Source organism: Schistocerca nitens, chromosome 6, assembly GCF_023898315.1.
Source record: "Schistocerca nitens isolate TAMUIC-IGC-003100 chromosome 6, iqSchNite1.1, whole genome shotgun sequence".
In the NCBI taxonomy this organism is placed as follows: domain Eukaryota; kingdom Metazoa; phylum Arthropoda; class Insecta; order Orthoptera; family Acrididae; genus Schistocerca; species Schistocerca nitens.
Window position 1 is genome coordinate 309,840,560 of NC_064619.1, and position 25,160 is coordinate 309,865,719.

Consider the following 25,160-nt stretch of genomic DNA (forward strand, 5'->3'; position numbering starts at 1 on the left):
CTGCGTACCCCATCCGCCTGCGTCTGGTGTACATCTTATATTCGAGTGTGGCAACGTTTCCTCAAGTGTTTGTAGAGCATGTAAATGAAGCGGAAACTAGGTCCCAGACCGGCATTTACCTAGCTCGACGTGGAAAATTGCCTAATCACCACATTCAGGCTGGTCGGCTAGCCACCCCTCGTCATTAATTGGCAATGCGAATTCAACTCGGGGTTGGCTCGCCTCCCAGTTTCCCAGAAGCGGTGCGTTAGCGCACTCGGCTAACTGGGTGGGTTTTCTTCACCTTTCCCTAATGGACTCCTCCTTGTTGCAGGAGGTTTCATCACAAAGTCGTCCACATTATGCAGTACGTAGTATAGTTCGTATGAAGAGCTGTTCTGCCACATTAATGCATCCCTTTATTACTCGCAGAACTTGAAAAATCAGACGAATTAGTCACTTCAGCCGATTCTGGGCAGCGTATCCTTCAACAATAGATCACGCCTCACGTCCCTATTCTTGTCCAGTCCGAGCCTGTGCTTCGTCGATATGAGCTCGATAGGACGTTGTCACCTACTCTTCCTTCCTCAACACTTAAAATGCGTTTGAGAAGACTACTTAAGAGACAGTCGCTCACTGGCTTTTGGATCGGTGTAATAGATACGTACTGAGTTTCCTTCAATTTTGTAAAAAGAAAGTCCACTAGTGCGAAAGCGAAGGAGCACAGAGTGTTCGAGATTGTTACGTTTTTGACAGAAAACGATCGTCGACTCAATCTCTGGAGCAACGTCCCACAGCATAAACCACCTACCTTACTTCTCTTAAAGGTCGGTTCATACAGATCTGTCTCGTTTGATGAGATGGCACATCATATCTTAGCAAGGCTACGGCTGCTCTGGAATATTAATTTTCCGTGGATGATGCCGCGATAGTCGAGGAACATGATGAGCATATCTTTAGCCCGAGCGAGGTGGCGTAGTATGGTCATTGGACTCGCGTTCAAGATGTTGGCGGTTCAAACCCCCGTGTGCCCAGATAGGTTCAGATGATCCGTGATTTCCATAATCGATCAAGGTAAATCCTTGGATGATTCCTTTGAAGAAAGCAAGGCCGATTTCCTTCCCCTTTTTTCCTCAACACGAAGTTGAACATATCCTAACAATTGAGTTTAAGCAAAAAATAGGTATATTTTCATGTTTTTAAGTAGAAGTTATGTGCAATGACTTTACAGACGTGTGCATTGTTTCCAGTGATTTGCGCGTAATACGTAGGTGAACGACCAGGTACAGTCAGTATGTTGCAGGCATAGAACGGTTGAAATAACACTCTGTGGATGTGTACAGCACAACTACTATAATAGGGATCAATACATGTAATGTTTCTTAAAGCATTGTAACCAGACTGTGCCACCGATTTGCTACTCCTTCACATATACATATTTAAATTTTTGTAGCTGGAGGTGGGCATATAGGTTGAAACCAATAATGGATCAAATTAAGCCGGCAGCTGAAGCTATGTACCATAATGTAATTCCTACGATACAGGTCGACTGACTTAAAACTTGTTCTATAAAATTCCGGGAGAACAGCCGGATTTCTGTACCTTGCTAGTTACAAACATGAGGCAGGTGCCCCGAAATTTAATAGCACAATCTGTACACCAGGACCCAACTTAAAAATTGCACCATTTTTATCACCTTAACGGCTCAGAATACCGAAATGAGGTTTCTGTAGATGTTAAGAGAGGCGACCAGCCAGAATAAAATGAGGCGGGAAGGATGTATTATGTTTACAGTAGAGAAACAGTAATAGTAAAATGCGTCAGTCCAGAGCCCTCAGTGATTTCGAATGTGGACTAGTCATGGCATGGCATCTGAGTAACAACAAATCCATTAGGGACATTTCACATCTCTAAATGTGCCTGTGTCGACTGTTGGTGACGTGACTGTGAGGTGTAAACGCGAAGAAACCACCACAGCTAACACGAACAGACTTCATGTACTGATGGCGGGGACCGTCGAGCTCTGGGAGGGTGGTTTTTAAATAATCGCTTGAAATCAGTGGAAGGAATCACTCGAGAGTCGCAAGTGCTTCCTGAAGTCCAGCAAGCACAATCGCTGTGCTTGTGGAGTTAATGAGAAGGGGGCAGTTCCTCACATGCCACATAATTCTGCAGTGAATGCTAAGCGACGCTTGAAGTGGTGTAAACAGCGAAGTTCCAGGGCAATGGATGAGCGGAAACGAGTGATTGCGAGTGATGACTGACGCTATACCCTATGAAAATCCGATGCAAGGGCTTGCATTTGGCAAGTGCCTGGAGAAAATTTCCTGCCATCATGTGCTGTGCCAACAGTACGAAAGAGGAGGCGTTAAGGTATGGGGTGCTTTCTTCGTGGTTATGGTGTGGTCCCTTTATTGCGCATTGAAAAGCGTTAAATGCGGAAGTATCTGAGCACATTTTGCAGCATTGTGTACTGCGTACAGTAGAGGAACAGTCTGGAGACGACTGTTCACTTCAGCATCACAAAGCATCCCGTCAAGAAGCAGCATCCGTGAGGCTTGTGAACAATAACATCCCTGTAATCGACTGCACTGCCCACAGGCCGGCCGGTGTGGCCGAGCGGTTCTAGGCGCTACAGTCTGGAACAGCGCGACCGCTACGGTTGCAGGTTCGAATCCTGCCTCGGGCATGGATGTGTGTGATGTCCTTCGGTTAGTTAGGTTTAAGTAGTTCTAGGGGACTGACAACCTCAGAAGTTAAGTCTCATAGTGCCCAGAGCCAATTAAGCCAACCTGGGTCTGGAGCGAAGTCGACGTTGTAACTCACCCGAAAGGTGATCCACTGGATTCAGACCGGAAGTTTGGACCTCACAGATGCTGCTTCACGACAGTTTGCACCGTCCCCAGAACAATTCAAGCCGCCATAAGGACGTAGGGTGGAGGCACCTGTTATTAATGTCCACTAATAGGTCTCCGGGTTCTTTTGACTTACTACTAGTCTCCAGGACGTTAATTTTTTCTATGATGATCTCGAGCAGTAGTAGGTAGGTAAGAATAAGACCAGCGCTCTTTGCAGACTGCAGCAACAGCACCGGCAGTATTAGTAGTAGTTCAGGTCTGTGAAGAGATGAGAATAGTAATGAGTGCACTGTGGCCCTTTTCCAGGCGAGGAGCGTCTGGCGGAGCTCGATGCTGGGCGTCAAGGACGGCACTGGCTGTTGGCACACTGCACGCCGTCCCCGATGATGGACGTGGCGTTCGCCGCCACGACTATGGACACCTACGAAGACATGTTCAAGGTTAGTTCCTTGCCATTACCATGCGGTATGTCTGGTCCTCAGAACGAGTAGTGCCAAATACCTAGCATCAGAGATTAAGTAGCTCTCGTCTCATCATGATTGCAACACGTGGTTATAAGCACCCAACCCGCTTACAAACGCTGGCTAGCCGTTTACTATACCTACTGGTACAACAGTAAACCGTCCTGGCAGGAATACAGTGCGGCTAAATCAGAGCTGTACCGAGATAATCCTACACCTCTGGTAGAATTCTGCAGTAAAAAAGGAAAAAAAAACCAGACGTCCAAAATCACTACCGTCTCTATTTTCGGCTCCTGAGGAACAATAAGCAGCCTTACCGCCTTGGGCCTGGGTCTGCTCCGAGATGACTGGGTGTTACGTAGTTTTCATCATCATTCATCCCCATTACGGTTGGAGGAAGGCACCGGCAAACCACCTCCATTAGGACCTTGCCTGGTAGGGAGGTGCGGGTCTCCCGCATCGTTCCCCTAGGCTCTGTCAAGAAGCATGGGACTTCATTATCATTCCGTATCAACTTTCATAATTTTGAAAGTAGGCTTTAAAAAATGAAACCGACGGTCCAGCGAGATTTGATACAAGGGTTACCTGGTTTAAGGGGGGTAGGACGTCAAACGGGCAGTCTTGGAGCAGGAGAGACACCACAGGACATTTTAATTTCCACTGTCAATACTTTTACGAATAAATTCATAAAACATTGTCAGCATGACCAGGAAGGATTCAGGATTCACAATCATAGCAATGGAAGTTCAAAAATATAACAAAACAAACTTTTTTACATGTAAAATTTCATCATTTTTTCACTTCTATTGGCTGCGTTTCTTGCTATAGGTACAGGTTTCTTCATAAGTAAGAGAGATTCTTCGATGAATTTTGCACAGCATACAAACCATACTTACAGGTGAATGAAACTCTATATATTATTTAATTTATGAAAAAATGAATGTGCTGTTATATTTTAAACTTCATGTTTAGAAAAAACTCAAATTTTATAGTTAATTATCTCAATTTTTACCACAGTTTTTAATAGATTTGGAAAATTCTAGAGTTTCATACACCTGTAAGTGTGGTTTGTATGCTGTGCAAAATTCATCGAAGAATCTCCCTTACTTATGAAGAAAAGTGTACCTATAGCAACAAATGCAGCCAATGGTAAAAGAAAAAAAGGTGAAATACAAATGTCAAAAAATAAATTATTTTCTTATATTTTTGAACTTCCACCACTATAAGTGTAAATGGTCATTCTGACAAAGTTTTATGAATTTATTTTTAAAAGTATAGACAGTGGAAATTAAAATGTCCTGCGGTGTGTCTCCTGCTCCAAGTCGTCCCGTTTGACGTCCTACCCCCCTTAAACATTTAGCCCAGTGGCTGTAGATTTTTATAAAGTCTTTTTTAGCCACGGACGCATATAGGAAATCTGATAATTAGTTTCTACTGTTGCCGACCGTTTTTAAATCAAAGTATACGCAGTAGTGTCTAAGATAAGAAGACGCTTTGTCGACTGGCTGTTAACAGCGCAAGGGAATGTCAGCTTCGGACTCATACTTGTAACATGACTTTTCTTTGAGTTGACTGCCAATTAACAAAGTGTCCTCATATCTCAGACACTGCTATGCATGCTTTGATCTGAAGATGACTGGTAACTGTCGAAGGTGGTTATCGAATTTCCTATATGCAATCTTGGCTGATAAAGATGTTGTAAAATCCATAATGAGATTTTCACTCTGCAGCGGAGTGTGCGATGATATGCGGCTTAATGTAGCTTTGTGATATGGGCTTGTGCACTTTAAAGTGCCATGTAATCTGCAGTGATCTTGTTTGGCTTTCTTTTTGTAGTTGTACACTGTTAGTATTTATGGCCTTCCAGCATTCCGTAACCACTTTTCTAATGCACAGTTAAATATTTACGGCGACAAAGCATGTCCTTGTCTTACTGCTAATTTTATTTCAAACTTTTCTGACAGTTCCCTTATAAATTTTGCTTTTGATGTTATTCTGATTGAAGTTGCTTTAGTTGCATCTGTTGTGTTGTCATCTAGTCCAAACTCTTTTAAAATGAGTAGTGTATTTGTCAGATTTTTCCATATATTTCAGGTTTCCGATTTTCCTGACTTCTATGGTGTGCTAGAAGTTCATGACTTACCAGATATTATTACAGTGCACTTCGGTAAAATGAGTCTCATGTTTCTACAGTATTAAAATCACTTAGTAGTAACTCCATGATGCTTGTATGATTCGGCCATCTATACGCACGATATACACTGGTGAACCAAAACATTGTGACCCCCTGCTTAATGGCTTGTTTGTCAGTCGGTGGAACGAAATAAATCACTGATTCTGAGTATCGGGGATCTGACAGTTTGTTGTTAGGTTTGTGGAGGTATGTGGCGTTGGATGTCTACGAACAGGTCAAGTAATTCGCGTAAATAACGAGCTGCTGATTCGGGTACGCAATGATGGAGCTCGATAGCGACCCAAAAGGGTTCCATACGATTTACATTTGGCGGATTTGTTCGTCGAGACATCAGTTTTTCACTGTGATGCTCCTCAAACCGCTGTAGCCTGATTCTGGCTCCTAGACACGAACAGTTATCCCGCTGAAAGAAGGCATCGCCGTCGGGGAAGACATCTAGCAAGAAGGGATGCAGGTACTTCGCAGCTGTCAGCGTTGTTGTTGTTGTTGTTGTTGTTGTTGTTGTTGTGGTCTTCAGTCCTGAGACTGGTTTGATGCAGCTCTCCATGCTACTCTATCCTGTGCAATCTTCTTCATCTCCCAGTACCTACTGCAGCCTAATCCTTCTGAATCTGCTTGGTGTATTCATCTCTTGGTCTCCTACGATTTTTACCCTCCACACTGCCCTCCAATGCTAAATTTGTGATCCCTTGATGCCTCAAAACATGTCCTACCAACCGATCCCTTCTTCTACTCAAGTTGTGCCACAAACTTCTCTTCTCCCCAATCCTATTCAATACCTCCTCATTAGTTACGTGATCTACCCACCTTATCTTCAGCATTCTTCTGTAGCACCACATTTCGAAAGCTTCTATTCTCTTCTTGTCCAAACTAGTTATCGTCCATGTTTCACTTCCATACATGGCTACACTCCATACAAATACTTCCAGAACGACTTCCTGACACTTAAATCTATACCCGATGTTAAGGGGCTCCGGAAAGGCTCAAAATCATGAAAAGTTCAATTTTTACTTTTTTGCGTTTTCTGAATCTGCAGACTATTACCTTTTAATAGATATATAATTTATTCAATTCCGAAGACTACAACTATTTTTAAATTTTTTTTTAAATGTGTTCTACATGGGCGTGACCCACTGTGGCGCTGTTAAACTGCTGTCAAATGGTGTTATTATTAACGTCCGTGTTCATCAGGTACATTTTAGTGATGTGAGATAAAGTATGTGTTGTGGCTAACCTGTAATGGTTCAATATATATCGCTGGTGTGATTGTCGATTGTTTCATGTTTATTTACTCTGTCGTTATCTCGAAAATATTCGTAATTAATTCTGTTTCTTGAGTCTCTGTTTTGTTGAAGTATAATAATGAGTAAAAGTAAAGTTATTAGAAATCCTCTGAAGGCTTTTAAGAAAAGGAGAAATGGTGGAAAGCCAAAGGTATGTGTTATTACTGTAAACAATAAAGACGATAACCAAGTGAGTGAACCTAACCTCTCAAGTACACCTGCCCATAGCAGTCAAAGTGGGAAAGAAAATACTTCACAGAAGAAGCTTGGTTCAATGAGTGAAAACTATGAATGTTTTATGGGCGAATCGGATGTGAATGAAATATTTGATATGTCGGTTCTCAAAGGAATTTTTTCAAACTGTGTAAGATGTATTCATTGTAGTGAAGTTGGTCTGGAACTCTCCATAATAAAGCACGTAGGACTTGCTAGTGAAATACAACTGAAATGTGATAAGTGTTCATACATGACCACCTTTTGGAACAGTGTTGCAGTAACTGCAACTGAAGAAAATGGTAGCAAAATCTACGAACACAACATTAGATTTGTTTATTCCTTGCGTTCAGTTGGTAAGGGTGCTACTGCAGGTGCAATTTTCTGTGGCATCATGAATCTTCCAAATCCCCCAACCAGGTTTACGACCTATAATAAATTAATAGGGTCTAAAGTAGAAGATGTCTGTATAGAATCTATGAAGAACGCTGTGGAAGAGGCAGTAATGGAAAATAATGGTAACAGAGATTTGACTGCAGCGTTCTATGGTACCTGGCATAAACGGGGACACACATCTCTTCATGGTGTAGTATCTGCCACCAACATGTATACAGGGAAAGTTTTAGATGTAGCAGTAATATCAAAGTATTGTAGATGTCCACAAAAATATAAAGGTACACATGAAAATAATTGCAAAGCTAACTATAGTGGCAGTAGTGGAGGAATGGAAGTGGCTGGTGTTTCCAGTATATTCCAGCGTTCTGAGGCGTGTGATAAAGTGCGATATGTTAATTCCCTTGGTGACGGTGATTCTAAAAGTTTCAAACATGTTCAAGGACTGAAGCCCTATGGTGATGATGTTGTAGTGCAGAAATTTGAGTGTATTGGACACGTACAGAAGCGAATGGGAACAAGACTTCGGCGACTGAAAGCTTCGTACAAAAAACAAAAACTCAGTGATGGTAAAGGGTTGGATGGGAAGGGAAGGTTAACTGACAGTGTAATTGACAAAATACAGAACTATTATGGAATGGCTATTAGGCAAAATACACAAAGTGTCGACGAAATGAAGAAGGCTGTTGGGGCTCTCTTTTTTCATACTTCTTCAACCGATGAAAATCCCCAACATAGCTTGTGTCCCAAAGAAGAAGACAGTTGGTGTAAATATAACAAAGGATTGCTAACTGGTGAAGTGTACACTCATAAGCATAGTCTGCCTCATGCAATAATGGAGGTGATAAAACCTATTTTCAGAGACTTAGCAGCACCTGAACTGTTGAAAAAGTGTATTCACGGAAAAACTCAAAACCCCAATGAAAGTGTAAATAGTGTTATATGGTCGAGAATCCCCAAGACTGTATTTGTTGGAATAGAAACACTTCACTTTGGTGTGTATGATGCTGTTGCGACTTTCAATGATGGCAACATTGTAAGGTGCAAGGTATTTAGAAATATGGGAATGAAGATAGGTTCTAACATGGTACGAGCGATGCTTGCTTTAGACAAGGAACGCCTTCGGGCTGCAGACAGGGCTGTAAAGAGTCTAGAAATACAAGCAAGAGTAAACAGGAGGAGGAACAAGAGGAAGCTGGAGGAGGAGTTTGCAGAGGATGAAGATAATCCATCCTATGGACCTGGAATGCACTAAAAAGTTAATCCAATCTTTGTCGCTCGATTCCCAAAACTTTTATTTTCTCATACTAATTACATGTTTTCTAAGGATCTTCCAAACATATATGTTTCAAACTTTCTGTAAATGTTACACAGTACCTTCTGCATAATTTAACACAGCCTTTTTCCAAAAAACTGTATATTTTTGAATATATAAATAAAAAATTGCAAAAAAATGTTGTGAATTTTCATTATAATTGAAAAAAAATCATCTTTAATAACTGAACTAAAATTTTGTAAAATCCCTGTGTTAAGTTGTAGCCCATATTCCAATAAACAATCTGTAAAAAGTTCAATTTCCTACCTCAAATATTTTGTGAGGAAAGATGTAATTTATAAGCGTTATTTTAACATTGCAAGTATAGGGCGTTCCGGAGCCCCTTAACAAATTTCTCTTCTTCAGAAACGATTTCCTTGCCATTGCCAGTCTACATTTTATATCCTCTCTACTTCGACCATCATCAGTTATTTTACTCCCTAAATAGCAAAACTCCTTTACTACTTTAAGTGTCTCATTTCCTAATCTAATTCCCTCAGCATCACCCGATTTAATTTGACTACATTCCATTATCCTCGTTTTGCTTTTGTTGATGTTCATCTTATATCCTCCTTTCAAGACAGCTGTCAGCGTGTCTTCGATTATTACCACGGCTCCCATGCAAGCGCGCAGGGGAATGTCTCCCAGAGCATAATATTGCTCCCACCAGCCTGCGTCCGGGGCGCGCTGCACGTTTCGAGCCGCCGTTCACCTCATGACAGCAAAAAATGCGATTCACCCGAAGAGGTGACATGTTTCCATTGGTCTAACATCGAATCTCGGTGGTCGCGTGCCCTCTGCAATCGTAATTGACGATTTCATTGGGTCAGCATGTGAAGACTTAGAGGTGGTTTGCTGCTGACCTCCATATTCAAGAATATACAATGAACGGTGTGCTCCGAAACACTTGTGCGTGCACCACCATTGTACTCATGCAGAGATGCCACAGATCACCTTCTATCCTACTTTACAGAGCAGACGAGCCTCCGAACCTCACGTTCTGTGAAGAGTCGTGCACGTCCATCCATTTAGCTCCTAGTGGTAGTTTCACTGTCTATCAACCTCTTTCCGTAGATGCCCACAACAGTGGCATGTGAGCATTCGACCAGCTTCGCCGTTTTCGAGATACTCGTTGACAGGCTCTCCGGTATGTTCTGCCAGTCGTAAAAGGCGACGAAAAGAACAAACCACTAATAGGGCTAACCCCCCTTTTAGTGTGATTAGTTGGTTCAGGACAGAACTAAAGAAGCCTCGGACAAGCGCCGTCATGGTCGGGGACGACGCTTGAACCCTATGCCCGCCCACAATGGTAACGACACTGCTAGCCAACTGGAAAATGATTCAAATCCAAATAGAGGTGTTTTGCAGGAATTCCTGCAACCACCCTAGAAGGAAAACAAAGGCAGAGGATGAGATGGTCAGATGAAGTTAACCGACACCTCATGTTCTGTTATTACCAAGCAACAAATCTAGGAACCAACACAACTGGATACAGATCACAAGTATACACAACATTTATCACCAGATACCCAGAATTAAAATTTTTAACAGAACAACGACTAGCTGATCAGATCCGTGTAATAATAAAAAATAACAGGATACCCCAGTCAGAATTAGAAAACATCAAACAACAAGTTCAACAAATACTGGAACAAAATAATGTGCAATCAGAAGAAGAAGAAAATACAGTAATGGACTCAAACATTCCAGAGCAAACAAACAACAACACGCATCAATTAAACAGTCAGAGGAAAACGAAATCTTAAGACAGCCACCAGAAGAAGCACAAATAGAACACGAAGTGACACACATGTTAGATATAGAAGAAAAATTTCAGCTGACATATATAGAACACAAAGACACAAATACAGACATTAGACCATTCTTGCATAGACCGCCAAATAACCCACAAGTCGAAACAACAATAAAAACTATCAACACAACAAAATAAATGAAAACACAACTATGGAAGAGTTACAACTACTGGTTTATATAGGAGCACTCACTACTCTAAATATACACACTAGGCAGAGATCAGAACCAACCAACACACAGAAGAAACCCACAAAACCAGCATGGCAACACAGGCTACAGATCAGAATAGAAAAACTGAGAAAAGACATCGGACAGCTAACAAAATTTATAAGAAATGAAATGTCAGAAAAAAAACGAAAAAGGTTAGGTAAAATCTCACAACAAGAAGTGATAGAGCAATTAGATGAAAAGAAGCAGAAATTACAAGCATTGGCCAAACGACTTAGAAGATACAAAAAAAGTGAAAATAGAAGGAAACAAAACCAAACATTCAACACAAACCAAAAGAAATTTTACCAGACAACAGATAACACACACATTAAAATAGACAATCCACCAAACATAACAGACATGGAACACTTCTGGAGCAACATATGATCAAACCCGGCACAACATAACAGGCATGCACGGTGGATACAAGCAGAAACACACACATACAAGATGATACCACAAATGCCTGAAGTGATAATTTTGCAACATGAAGTCACCCAAGCAATTAATTCTACTCACAATTGGAAAGCCCCTGGAAATGATAAAATAGCAAATTTCTGGTTAAAGAAGTTCACCTCAACACATTCACATCTAACTAAATTATTTAACAGTTACATTGCAGACCCATACACATCCCCTGATGCACTTACACATGGAATAACTTATCTGAAACTTAAAGATCAAGCAGACACAGCGAACCCAGCTAAATATCGCCCCATAACATGCCTACCAACAATATACAAAATATTAACTTCAGTCATTACACAGAAATTAATGACACATTCAACACAGAACAAAATTATAAATGAAGAACAAAAAGGCTGTTGCAAAGGAGCGCGAGGATGTAAAGAGCAACTGATAATAGAGACAGAGGTGACATATCAAGCTAAAACTAAACAAAGGTCGCTACACTACACATACATTGATTACCAAAAAGCTTATGATAGTGTACCCCACTCATGGTTACTACAAATATTGGAAATATACAAAGTAGATCCTAAATTGATACAGTTCCTAAACATAGTAATGAAAAATTGGAAAACCACACTTAATATCCAAACAAATTCAAATAATTTCCAGAATGAGATTTTCACTCTGCAGCGGAGTGTGCGCTGATATGAAACTTCCTGGCAGATTAAAACTGTGTGCCCGACCGAGACTCGAACTCGGGACCTTTGCCTTTCGCGGGCAAGTGCTCTACCAACTGAGCTACCGAAGCACGACTCACGCCCGGTCCTCACAGCTTTACTTCTGCCAGTACCTCGTCTCCTACCTTCCAAACTTTACAGAAGCTCTCCTGCGAACCTTGCAGAACTAGCACTCCTGAAAGAAAGGATATTGCGGAGACATGGCTTAGCCACAGCCTGGGGGTTGTTTCCAGAATGAGATTTTCACTCTGCAGCGGAGTGTGCGCTGATATGAAACTTCCTGGCAGATTAAAACTGTGTGCCCGACCGAGACGCGAACTCGGGACCTTTGCCTTTCGCGGGCAAGTGCTCTACCAACTGAGCTACCGAAGCACGACTCACGCCCGGTCCTCACAGCTTTACTTCTGCCAGTACCTCGTCTCCTACCTTCCAAACTTTACAGAAGCTCTCCTGCGAACCTTGCAGAACTAGCACTCCTGAAAGAAAGGATATTGCGGAGACATGGCTTAGCCACAGCCTGGGGGTGTTTCCAGAATGAGATTTTCACTCTGCAGCGGAGTGTGCGCTGATATGAAACTTCCTGGCAGATTAAAACTGTGTGCCCGACCGAGACTCGAACTCGGGACCTTTGCCTTTCGCGGGCAAGTGCTCTACCAACTGAGCTACCGAAGCACGACTCACGCCCGGTCCTCACAGGCTGTGGCTAAGCCATGTCTCCGCAATATCCTTTCTTTCAGGAGTGCTAGTTCTGCAAGGTTCGCAGGAGAGCTTCTGTAAAGTTTGGAAGGTAGGAGACGAGGTACTGGCAGAAGTAAAGCTGTGAGGACCGGGCGTGAGTCGTGCTTCGGTAGCTCAGTTGGTAGAGCACTTGCCCGCGAAAGGCAAAGGTCCCGAGTTCGAGTCTCGGTCGGGCACACAGTTTTAATCTGCCAGGAAGTTTCAAATTCAAATAATATCACATCACAGCCAATACAGATTAAGCGTGGAATATACCAAGGAGACTCATTAAGTCCTTTCTGGTTCTGCCTTGCTCTGAACCCACTATCCAACATGCTAAATAATACAAATTATGGATACAATATTACTGGAACATACCCACACAAAATCACACATTTCCTATACATGGATGATCTAAAACTACTGGCAGCAACAAATCAACAACTCAACCAATTACTAAAGATAATAGAAGGATTCAGCAATGATATAAGTATGGCTTTTGGAACAGACAAATGTAAGAAAAATAGCATAGTCAAGGGAAAATACACTAAACAAGAAGATTACATATTGGATAACCACAGCGACTGCATAGAAGCGATGGAAAAAACAGATGCCTATAAATATCTAGGATACAGACAAAAAATAGGAATAGATAATACAAATATTAAAGAAGAACTAAAAGAAAAATACAAAGACTAACAAAAATACTGAAAACAGAATTGACAGCAAGAAACAAGACAAAATCTATAAATACTTATGCTATACCAATATTGACCTACTCATTTGGAGTAGTGAAATGGAGTAACACAGACCTAGAAGCACTCAATACACTTACACGATCACAATGCCACAAATATAGAATACATCACATACATTCAGCAACTGAAAGATTCACATTAAGCAGAAAGGAAGGAGGAAGGGGATTTATCGACATAAAAAACCTACATTATGGACAGGTAGACAATTTAAGAAAATTCTTTCTAGAACGAGCAGAAACTTGCAAAATACACAAGGCAATCACTCATATAAATACATCGGCTACACCACTGCAATTTCATAACCACTTCTACAACCCTTTAGATCACATAACATCAACAAATACGAAGAAAGTAAATTGGAAAAAGAAAATACTTCATGGCAAGCACCCGTATCATCTAACACAGCCACACATCGATCAAGACGCATCCAACACATGGCTAAGAAAAGGCAATATATACAGTGAGACGGAAGGATTCATGATTGCAATACAGGATCAAACAATAAACACCAGATATTGCAGAAAGCATATTATTAAAGATCCCAATACCACAACAGATAAATGCAGACTTTGTAAACAACAAATAGAAACAGTAGATCACATCACAAGCGGATGTACAATACTAGCAAATACAGAATACCCCAGAAGACATGACAATGTCGCAAAAATAATACATCAACAGCTTGCCTTACAACATAAACTTTTAAAACAACAAGTTCCTACATACAAGTATGCACCACAAAATGTACTGGAGAACGATGAATACAAATTATACTGGAACAGAACCATTATAACAGATAAAACAACACCATATAACAAACCTGACATCATACTCACCAATAAAAAGAAGAAATTAACACAACTATTCGAAATATCCATACCCAATACAACAAATATACAAAAGAAAACAGGAGAAAAAATTGAAAAATACATCCAACTGGCTGAGGAAGTCAAGGACATGTGGCATCAGGATAAAGTTGACATTATACCAATTGTACTATCAACTACAGGAGTCATACCACACAATATCCACCAGTACATCAATGGAATACAGCTACATCTAAACTTATATACACTCCTGGAAATGGAAAAAAGAACACATTGACACCGGTGTGTCAGACCCACCATACTTGCTCCGGACACTGCGAGAGGGCTGTACAAGCAATGATCAGACGCACGGCACAGCGGACACACCAGGAACCGCGGTGTTGGCCGTCGAATGGCGCTAGCTGCGCAGCATTTGTGCACCGCCGCCGTCAGTGTCAGCCAGTTTGCCGTGGCATACGGAGCTCCATCGCAGTCTTTAACACTGGTAGCATGCCGCGACAGCGTGGACGTGAACCGTATGTGCAGTTGACGGACTTTGAGCGAGGGCGTATAGTGGGCATGCGGGAGGCCGGGTGGACGTACCGCCGAATTGCTCAACACGTGGGGCGTGAGGTCTCCACAGTACATCGATGTTGTCGCCAGTGGTCGGCGGAAGGTGCACGTGCCCGTCGACCTGGGACCGGACCGCAGCGACGCACGGATGCACGCCAAGACCGTAGGATCCTACGCAGTGCCGTAGGGGACCGCACCGCCACTTCCCAGCAAATTAGGGACACTGTTGCTCCTGGGATATCGGCGAGGACCATTCGCAACCGTCTCCATGAAGCTGGGCTACGGTCCCGCACACCGTTAGGCCGTCTTCCGCTCACGCCCCAACATCGTGCAGCCCGCCTCCAGTGGTGTCGCGACAGGCGTGAATGGAGGGACGAATGGAGACGTGTCGTCTTCAGCGATGAGAGTCGCTTCTGCCTTGGTGCCAATGATGGTCGTATGCGTGTTTGGCGCCGTGCAGGTGAGCGCCACAATCAGGACTGCATACGACCGAGGCACACAGGGCCAACACCCGGCATCATGGTGTGGGGAGCGATCTCCTACACTGGCCGTACACCACTGGTGATCGTCGAGGGGACACTGAATAGTGCACGGTACATCCAAACCGTCATCGAACCCATCGTTCTACCATTCCTAGACCGGCAAGGGAACTTGCTGTTCCAACAGGACAATGCACGTCCGCATGTATCCCGTGCCACCCAACGTGCTCTAGAAGGTGTAAGTCAACTACCCTGGCCAGCAAGATCTCCGGATCTGTCCCCCATTGAGCATGTTTGGGACTGGATGAAGCGTCGTCTCACGCGATCTGCACGTCCAGCACGAACGCTGGTCCAACTGAGGCGCCAGGTGGAAATGGCATGGCAAGCCGTTCCACAGGACTACATCCAGCATCTCTACGATCGTCTCCATGGGAGAATAGCAGCCTGCATTGCTGCGAAAGGTGGATATACACTGTACTAGTGCCGACATTGTGCATGCTCTGTTGCCTGTGTCTATGTGCCTGTGGTTCTATCAGTGTGATCATGTGATGTATCTGACCCCAGGAATGTGTCAATAAAGTTTCCCCTTCCTGGGACAATGAATTCACGGTGTTCTTATTTCAATTTCCAGGAGTGTATACAACTACAGAAATCTGTAATTATTGACACTTGTTCAATTACCCGAAAGTTCCTAAATCCAATGTAACATATACCGTACAGTTAAAAGGAAGTCACGCTTGATCAAGGTCCGCGTCACCTTCCATTTTTAACCAGACATAACGTCTGAGACAAGAAAGAAATAATAATAATAATAATAATAATAATAATAATAATAATAATAATAATAATAATAATAATAATAATCTGCCCTTTGTCAAAGTTGCTTGTCTCGATGGACTTCCCCATTTTCAATAGGGTGACCCCCTGAACGTGTCAGCTCCACTTAAATACTTCTTTTGCCGCGTCATGTGCCCTCAACTCCACAAGGTGGCATCCAACTTCGCGGAGGGCCGTGGTCATAATGTTTTGTCTTATCAGTGTAGGCGTGGACTCAATGAGTTTCACTCACCGTACCTGCTGACCTGCAGTCGGTGACAAAGTTAGAAACTCGGCGACAATGGCCCTGCTACACTGAACAGCGTGGACACTTAGCTTGATATCAGATTATATTAGATGTACTTTTTTCCAATAGATTCGGAATGACGTGATCCTCCAGGATGTGGATAGAATATATCAGGTTGGGTTAGTTTTGGGTGAAAATGCAGGTTGCGGCGCGGGAACTTCCTTTCTATATATATAAAAAAAAAAATGCAGTACGGGTATTGTTCCGCAGCTTACCTAGATTCCGTGACCAGTTGGTATACACCAAGGATTTCAGATCGCCCCGTAGAAAATAGTCGCAGTGGGAAAAATCTGGCGAGCGTGTTGGCCACTGAGGGTAGACCCTCAAAGAGATGAGACGGTCGGGGAGTGTTCGCCAAGAGTATCATTGACGTTCGTACCGTGTGAGCCGTGGCGACGTCCTGTTGCAAGCACTCATCTCCCGCATCCATTTCTTCGAATTTGGTAAAGAAAAATTCTTCAACTATATGTACGTAACGCTCAGAAGTGACCGTAACTGTCCTATCGTTCTCTTACAAACACCATGGGCAACTAAGGCCAATTTTGGATAAGACATGTTTGAATAATACACTACTGGCCATTAAAATTGCTACGCCACGAAGATGATGTGCTACAGACGCGAAATTTAACCGACAGGAAGAATATGCTGTTATATGCAAATGATTAGCTTTTCAGAGCATTCACACAAGGTTGGCGCAGGTGGCGACACCTACAACGTGCTGACATGAGGAAATTTTCCAACCGATTTCTCATACACAAACAGCAGTTGACCGGCGTTGCCTGGTGAAACGTTGCTGTGATGCCTCGTGTAAGGAGGAGAAATGCGCACCATCACGTTTCCGACTATGATAAAGGTCGGATTGTAGCCTATCGCGATTGCGGTTTATCGTATCGCGACATTGCTGCTCGCGTTGGTCGAGATCCAATGATTGTTAGCAGAATATGGAATCGGTGGGTTCAGGAGGGTAATATGGAACGCCGTGCTGGTTTTCAACGGCCTCGTATCACTAGCATTCGAGATGACAGGCATCTTATCCGCATGGCTGTAACGGATCGTGCAGCCACGTCTCAATCCCTGAGTCAACAGATGGGGACATTTGCAAGACGACAAACATCTGCACGAACAGTTCGACGACGTTTGCAGCAGCATGGACTATCAGCTCGGAGACCATGGCTGCGGTTACCCTTGACGCTGCTTCACAGACAAGAGCGCCTGCGATGGTGTACTCAACGACGAACCTGGGTGCGCCAATGGTAAAACGTCATTTTTCGGATGAATCCAGGTTCTGTTTACAGCATTATGATGGTCACATCCGTGTTTGGCTACATTGCGGTGAACAAACATTGGAAGCGTGTATCCATCATCGCCTTACTGGCGTATCACCCGGCGTGATGGTATGGGTGCCATTGGTTACACGTATCGGTCACCTCTTGTTCGCATTGACGGCAATTTGAACAGTCGACGTTACATTTCAGATTTGTTACGTCCCGTGGCTCTACCTTTCATTCGATCCCTGCGAAACCCTACATTTCAGCAGGATATGCACGACCGCATGTTGCAGGTCCTGTACGGGCCTTCCTGGATACAGAAAATGCTCGACTGCTGCCCTGGCCAGCACATTCTCCAGATTTCTCACCAATTGAAAACGTCTGGTCAATGGTGGCCGAGCAACTGGCTCGTCACAATACGCCAGTCACTACTCTTGATGAACTGTGGTATCGAGTTGAAGCTGCATGGGCAGCTGTACCTGTACACGCCATCCAAGCTCTGTTTGACTCTGCCCAGGCGTATCAAGGCCGTTATTACGGCCAGAGGTGGTTGTTCTGGGTACTGATTTCTCAGTATCTACGCACCCAAATTGCGTGAAAATGTAATCACATGTCAGTTCTAGTATAATATATTTGTCCAATGAATACCCGTTTATCATCTGAATTTCTTCTTGGTGTAGCAATTTTAATGGCCAGTAGTGTACATGTACTGTACGCAAGGCCTGCACATGCAGTTCTCAGGGGTTCGTGCTACTCCAGTATCGTACGTTTTGTTGATTCACACATCCAGATAAATGAAAATGTGCATCGTCGCTGAAGAACACAAGCCAGGGTTCCGAACAAGACTTCACGTGCTATTTTAAACAAAATCGCTTGTATTAAGTATGCGCACCACTGCCGGTTCGTATGGATGAAATTTCAACTGTTAGTGAAGAATTCGTCTCACTGTGCCGTCAGAAATTGCAAGAGCAGCTGCATCTTTACGTGCAGATCGCTCGGGTGAATTCACAGTCGCTAGCCTTACTTTCTCGACGTTTTTTGGTGTCATGGTTCTTGAAGGCCCTGGTTGCTTTTTCTGCACACTACCAGTATCCATAAACTTGTCCACCCAAATAACAATTGATTTTCGATCAGTAACACAACCTGTAGCCGCTGTGGTAAACTGGATTGCGATGACCAAACGGCCATTAGAAAAGTAAGTCGCCACAGCGAAAGCGTACTCCTCTCTCGTCCACTTCGTCCACTACGTGATACCTGCTAAATTAACCTTTAAAAATGCGTTAGGTCCAGCCCTTTCGAATGCGCTCAATCCCACGCAACCATGAGCAAAGGCCGCTGTGCTGCGCGCGTTTCAAATAAGAAGTTCCCGCTCCAGGGCTAGTAGTACTAAAATAAAATAAGGACTTCATTTATAAAGTATTTTATTTTTCCTTCATGCCATGAACAGTGTATACATTACTTTAGTTCATATCTTTGAGGAGTGTCCTAAAATAATACATTTTTGGCTCACTAACTACCCTCTTGATTTAAGATTATTAGATCCTGTATTCTGTTCCGCTGTATGTCATGCTCTGAGGGGCCATTGACTACTGGTTTCGTAACATAATTTTTTACATTAGATCTTCTATAAGGATATTATCAAAGGCTGTTTGTAAGCAATTAGCTAACAGAGTTAAGAAGTTTACTGCAGGAATTGAGTTTAATGATAGTGTTTCTGACTAATAAATCCCTACTGGAACAGATTTTAAGAAAATCCACATTAAAATCAACTGTAACCACTATTTCTTTGTTTTCTTGCTGTTAAATAGGCCAATAGAGAATGTTGTTGTTGTTCTCGTGGTGGTGGTGCAGTTTTACGTGCTACTCTGTCTCCGAAGAATTACTGCAGCTTACATCCTTCTGAATCTGCTTACTGTGTTCATTTCGTGTTCTCCCTCTATGATTTTTATGCTTCCAACTTCCGTCCAGTATTAAATCGGTGATCCCTTGATGTCTCAAAATGTGTCCTAACAACGATCCATTCTTCTAGACAGGTTCTGCCACAAATTTCTTTCCTCCCCAATCCTATTCAGCACATCCTCATTAGTTATGTGATTTATCATCTAAAATTCAGCATTGTTCTGTAGCACCACATTTCAAAATCTTCTCTTCCGTTCTTGGCTAAACTGTTTATCGTCCATGTTTCATTTCCATACGTGGCTACACTCCATACAAAGACTTTCAGAGAGGACTTCCCAACACTTAATTCTATATTCGATTTCAAGAAATTTCTCGTCTTCCGAAACACTTTTGTTGCTAGAATTTCACTCTGCAGCGGAGTGTGCGCTGATATGAAACTTCCTGGCAGATTAAAACTGTGTGCCCGACCGAGACTCGAACACAGTTTTAATCTGCCAGGAAGTTTCACTTTTGTTGCTGCTGCCAGTCTACGTTTTAATCCTCTCCACTTTCGCCATCATCAGTTATTTTTCTGCTCAAATAGCAAATCTCATCCACTACTTTATCTGTCTTGTTTCCTAACCTAATTCCCTCAGCATAACCTGAGGAAATCGACCACACTCCGTTATTCTTGTCCTTTTGTTGATGTCCATCTTACCCTCTCTTTTCAAGACACTGTCCATACCGTTCTTCCAGGTCCTTTGTTGTCTCTGATAGTATAGCAATGTCATCGGCAAACCTCAAAGTTTTTGCTTCTTTTCCCTGAACTTTAGTTCCTACTCCAAATTTTTCTTTGTTTCCTTTACTGCTTGCCCAGTGTATGGATTGAATAACATCGGGGATAGGCTACAGCCTTACCTTACTTACGTTCTCAACTACATTTCCCTCTCATGCCCCTTGACTCTTATAACTGCCGCTTGCTTTCTGTACAAGTTGTAAATAGCCTTTCGCTCCTGTATTTTATCCCTACTAACTCCAGCATTTCAAAGAGAGTACTTCAGTCAGTATTATCAAAAGCTTTCTCTAAGTGTACAAATGCTACAAACATAGGTTTCCTTTTTCTTAGGCTGTATTCTAAGATAAGTCTTAGTCAGTATTGCCTCGCGTGTTCGTACATTTCTCCGAAATTCACCATTTCTCCTGTAAATATTTCGTGTTAGTATTTTGCAACAGTGACTTATTAAACTTCGATAATATTCACATGTCAGCAACTGCTGTCTACAGCTTAAAGAAGATTAACGAAAAGATCTGAATTAGCTGTAGCTGCTCTATAAATTTTCTCCCAAAGAAGTTAAAGTACGTGGTAGGTTTCATTCAGACAAATAGTAAACCAAATGCTCCATCTTCTCCTCTGCCTAGGGACTGGGTGTTTGTGTTGTCCTCATCATTTCATCATCATAATCATTCGTGACAGTGGCTAGACTGGACTATGTAAAAAATTGGAGTGTGAAAAAAATTGGGGCTTCGTGCGGGCGCTGATGAACGCACTGTTGAGCGCCCCACAAACCAAACATCATCATCATCCATCTTCTCCCAGTTAGACTACCTCCTCCCTTCATATCTCAACCACTTTATTTTCCCGTATCTTCATAATTTGTCTTCTATACATCATGCTTCTTTTTTTTTTCTGCCTCACCCTCCATCGGTCTCTCTCTCTCTCTCTCTCTCTCTCTCTCTCTCTCTCTCTCCCTCCCTCCCTCCCTCCCCCTCTCCCTCCCCTCCCCCCTCCTTTGTCTGTTTTTCGACTTTTCATCATCAACGAATATAAACTGGTTTTCATTCCACTATTGCAACTAATATTTCCACTTTTTATTTCATAGTTTTTTCTATATTTGGCTATATTTTGGATTCTATACAGATCTCAGAACAACCAACAAATTGTCAGCTAGCTGTTTGAAAAAGAATTCAGCAACAACCGCTTTGTTCGCCGTTGTCATATCGCTCTGCGGAAAATTCAATGTAACTGTTACGTTTCTGTTATGCGATTCGTTTCTTTGTGCCATTCTTTTTTCTGATGTCCAGAAGTATTGTCTGCGGCTAGCAGCGAAAGTGAGCAGCAGTGTAGTAAGGGTATTACGACCCTGCAAGCCGAACTCAGTACTACAGGTTAGCTGAAAACCTACGAAAGAATTCAGTACTGAGCTGCACAGCTGATGCTACTGCGGATATATTAGTTGTGCGGGTGACGGCGAAATGCCAACATGGTCCCTTTCTGTGACTGTTAGTCACTTTGGTTATTCTGCTGCAGGTATGCTGGGTATAAACAGTAACTATTTACAACGTACCACAGTGCTGTAGGTAAGTCTAGACGACCAAATTGATGCACAACACTTGTGGTCCATCGAACCGCTAAATAGCCTCAGATTGGCCTACGAAAACCATCTGAGTTACTGAGCATGCGCACTGCGCGACTTCATCTATTTTCTTAGCGAAAATCGTCCTGAACATTATAAACCTCTTCTTGCACTTACAAAAGTAAAAGTGACGTTTATGTAAATTTGACTTCAACATGTTGTGAATTTTAACATCATAAAATTGACAATCAAATAGTTTTGTCTGGTTTTCTTATTACGAAACTAGGGTGTCTTGTAAAAGTTAAGGTTGAATGTAAAAGTTATTAGTTTTTGATGACGTTTACAAAAGTCTTTTTTCTTTTATTACCTTCACAGGAAAGTTTAAATTAATAATATCAACGAAATAGCCGAATAACAGGGGGGTGTAAGAGATAGAGAGGATATTGAAAATCGCGTGCGGCGGGCACGAGCTGGGGCTTTAGGAGGTTTTGGCATTCGGGAGCACGGCGGTTCAATCCCACGTCCGGCCATCCTGATTTAGGTTTCGTGATTTCCCTAAATCGCTCCAGGCAAATGCCGGGATGGTTCCTTTGAAAGGGCACGGCCGGCTTCCTTCCCCGTCCTTCCCTAATCCGATGAGATCGATGACCTCGCTGTTTGGTCTCTTCCCCCAAACAATCCAAAGAACAGCACACACACCCATGCCCGAGGGAGGACTCGAACCTCCGCCGGGACCAGCCGCACACACAAGATACGGAAGTCCACCTCGCGGGCTGTGTAATCCTCGATTATTGTGACGCTGGCAGCACTCCACACACTTGCGAGTATTGTCCGCGCGAACGTGGCAACAATTAGACAAATGGTTCAAATGGCTCTGAGCACTATGGGACTCAACTGCTGTGGTCATCAGTCCCCTAGAACTTAGAACTACTTAAACCTAACTAACCTAAGGACATCACACACACCCATGCCCGAGGCAGGATTCGAACCTGCGACCGTAGCAGTCGCACGGTTCCGGACTGCGCGCCTAGAACCGCGAGACCACCGCGGCCGGCAACAATTAGACATTCCTGCTCACACTTTGATAGGGCGGTGGTTGCCTCCATAGATTACCATCACTGAGTCGCTCTTTACTGTATGTTACTGATCTTCGATTCGGATCGATTTGTAAGCATTACTACACTCGCCACTTTAGTGATGGCCGAGATGGACACAGTTACACAAAGTAGATATTCCGTCAGTGAAAATACTGAAACTAATAGGTGTGTACTGAGGAAAAGCAAGCAAGTGAAACACTGCGTATTGAAATCTGTGGACTGTAGAATCAATCTTTCTACGGAGTGTATGCAGTTTTGAAACTTCCTCTAGGATCAAAACTATGTTTCGGAATATAAATACGAGTATACCCTCGCTTTTCGAGGGGAATGCTCTGTCTTGAGGTACACAAGCACGACTCACGTCCAAGCAACGCAAGGTTCGGAATTTGAGTCCTGGTTCAGCACACAGCTTCAATCTGCCATGAAATCTGATCCATGGGCTTCATTCTTGATCTTGCTATATGCACTGTAACTATTCATTTGCACTCCATGTTGTTGTTTAGTGGTCTTCAGTCCCGAGACTTGTTTGTTGCAGCTCTCCATGCTACTCGATCATGTGCAAGCCTCTTCATCTCCGAGTAACTACTGCGACCAACATTCTTCTGAATCTGTTTAGTGTACTCATCTCCTGGTCTCCCTCTATGATTTTTACCGTCCACTCTTCCCTCCAATACTAAGTTGGTGATCCCTTGAAGCCTCAGAACGTGTCCTACTAACCGATCCCTTCTTGTCCTACTAACCGATCCCTTCTTCTATTCAAGTTGTACCATAAATTCCTCTGCTCCCCAGTTCTATTCAGTTCCTCCTCATTAGTTGCATGAGATACCCATCTATTTCACTTCATAATATGTGTATATTTTTAACATAGTTTTGCATTTTTGGACATACCATTTTGACTATCTGGCACGGTGATTTGAAAATGGGTCCCTACCCGAAACTAGCCATCAAGTAAATAAAAAAAGTAAAATTCGCAACTTTGGGTGGTTTTTCACTGTATTGATTCTTGATGGTTTACGATGTTGGTGCAGGATACCAGAGGAAGAAACGCTTCAGTTCCCAACTTAATACTTTGAAGCACTTGAGAAAATTTATTTTGTCTGATCTTAATTCTTATGATTAGTTTCTTTCACAAAGACAATGTAACAGAATTGGATGACAAGTTCATCTGCGCAAGAACTCTGTTTAGTTTCTCGGTGAAATTTTCGCCACTTAATCATCATGCGCTATGTTCGGAGCTACCTTTTTTCTTTGCGGAAACCGAAGGAGCGTATTGGACAGGATGTGCACAACAGCACTGCTTGCACGGTTTGGCACTGCCTGTTGAGTACTGGGGATCACCGCCTGGTATACCAGATTTGGAACTTGCTGGCAGATTAGAACCGTGTGTCGGAACGGGACTGAAACCTTTCGCGGGCAAGTGCTCCTCCGACTGAGCTATCCAGGCACCACATACAACCCGCCCTCACAGGTTCACTTCAGATAGTGCCTGTTTTCGTACTTTCCAAACTCCACAGAAGCTCTCCTGCGAACCTTTCGGGTCTAGCACTCCTTAAAGATAGGGCACTCGAGTCCCGGTCCGGAACATAGTTTTAAGCTGTTAGGAATTTTCATATCAGCACACACTCTGCTGCAGAGTGAAAATTCATTCAGAAAATCAAACTTACTTTGGCATATTTTCCCTAAATCGTTTAAGATAACTGCCGGAATGGTTTCTTCGAAAGGGCGCTGACATCTTCATTCCTCACCCTGAGTTTGTGCTCTGTGTCTAATGACCTCGTCTTGCATGGGATAGTAAATCCCAAACCCCATCCTTTTTTGCCAGGAGTATTGTAGCTCCGCACCAGTCGGAACGTTGCAGTGCGTGTGCTCTAAATCTATTCAGCCGAATATCTGGATGGTTCCTTAAAATAATGATGATAATAAAGAATGAGGTAACCTATTTCCTGTCTCATTATAGGCCAATGCCTGCGTGTGTGTGCTATTGTAATCTACTCACACTTGTGCTGGGTTCATTTGGAGGCCCTGAGTACATTTATCTTAGCATAGATATGTTGCAGATACCGGCAGCCGAACCTACTTAAAAGGGAACCTCCCCATCGCAACCCCCCTCAGATTTAGTGGTAGGAGAGCACAGAGGACAGCCCGTCAGAAACTGAAAACAGATCAAGCATGAAAACAGGAAGGAGGTCTACTGGATTGTGAAAAGAAAAGCAAAATAGAAACAGTGAACGCTCCAAG

At 42.9% G+C, this 25,160-nt stretch overlaps 1 protein-coding gene across 1 annotated transcript in view; it reads left to right on the top strand.

Annotated features, from left to right (window-relative positions):
- The first annotated feature begins 3,268 nt into the window (after positions 1 to 3,268).
- LOC126263341 (zinc finger protein 865) overlaps positions 3,269 to 25,160 on the top strand; it is a 30,956-nt gene continuing 9,064 nt past the window's right edge. The window contains exon 1 of the mRNA XM_049960430.1: positions 3,269 to 3,277. Within this exon, the coding sequence (XP_049816387.1) occupies positions 3,269 to 3,277 (9 nt within the window). The remainder of the gene's footprint in view (positions 3,278 to 25,160) is intronic.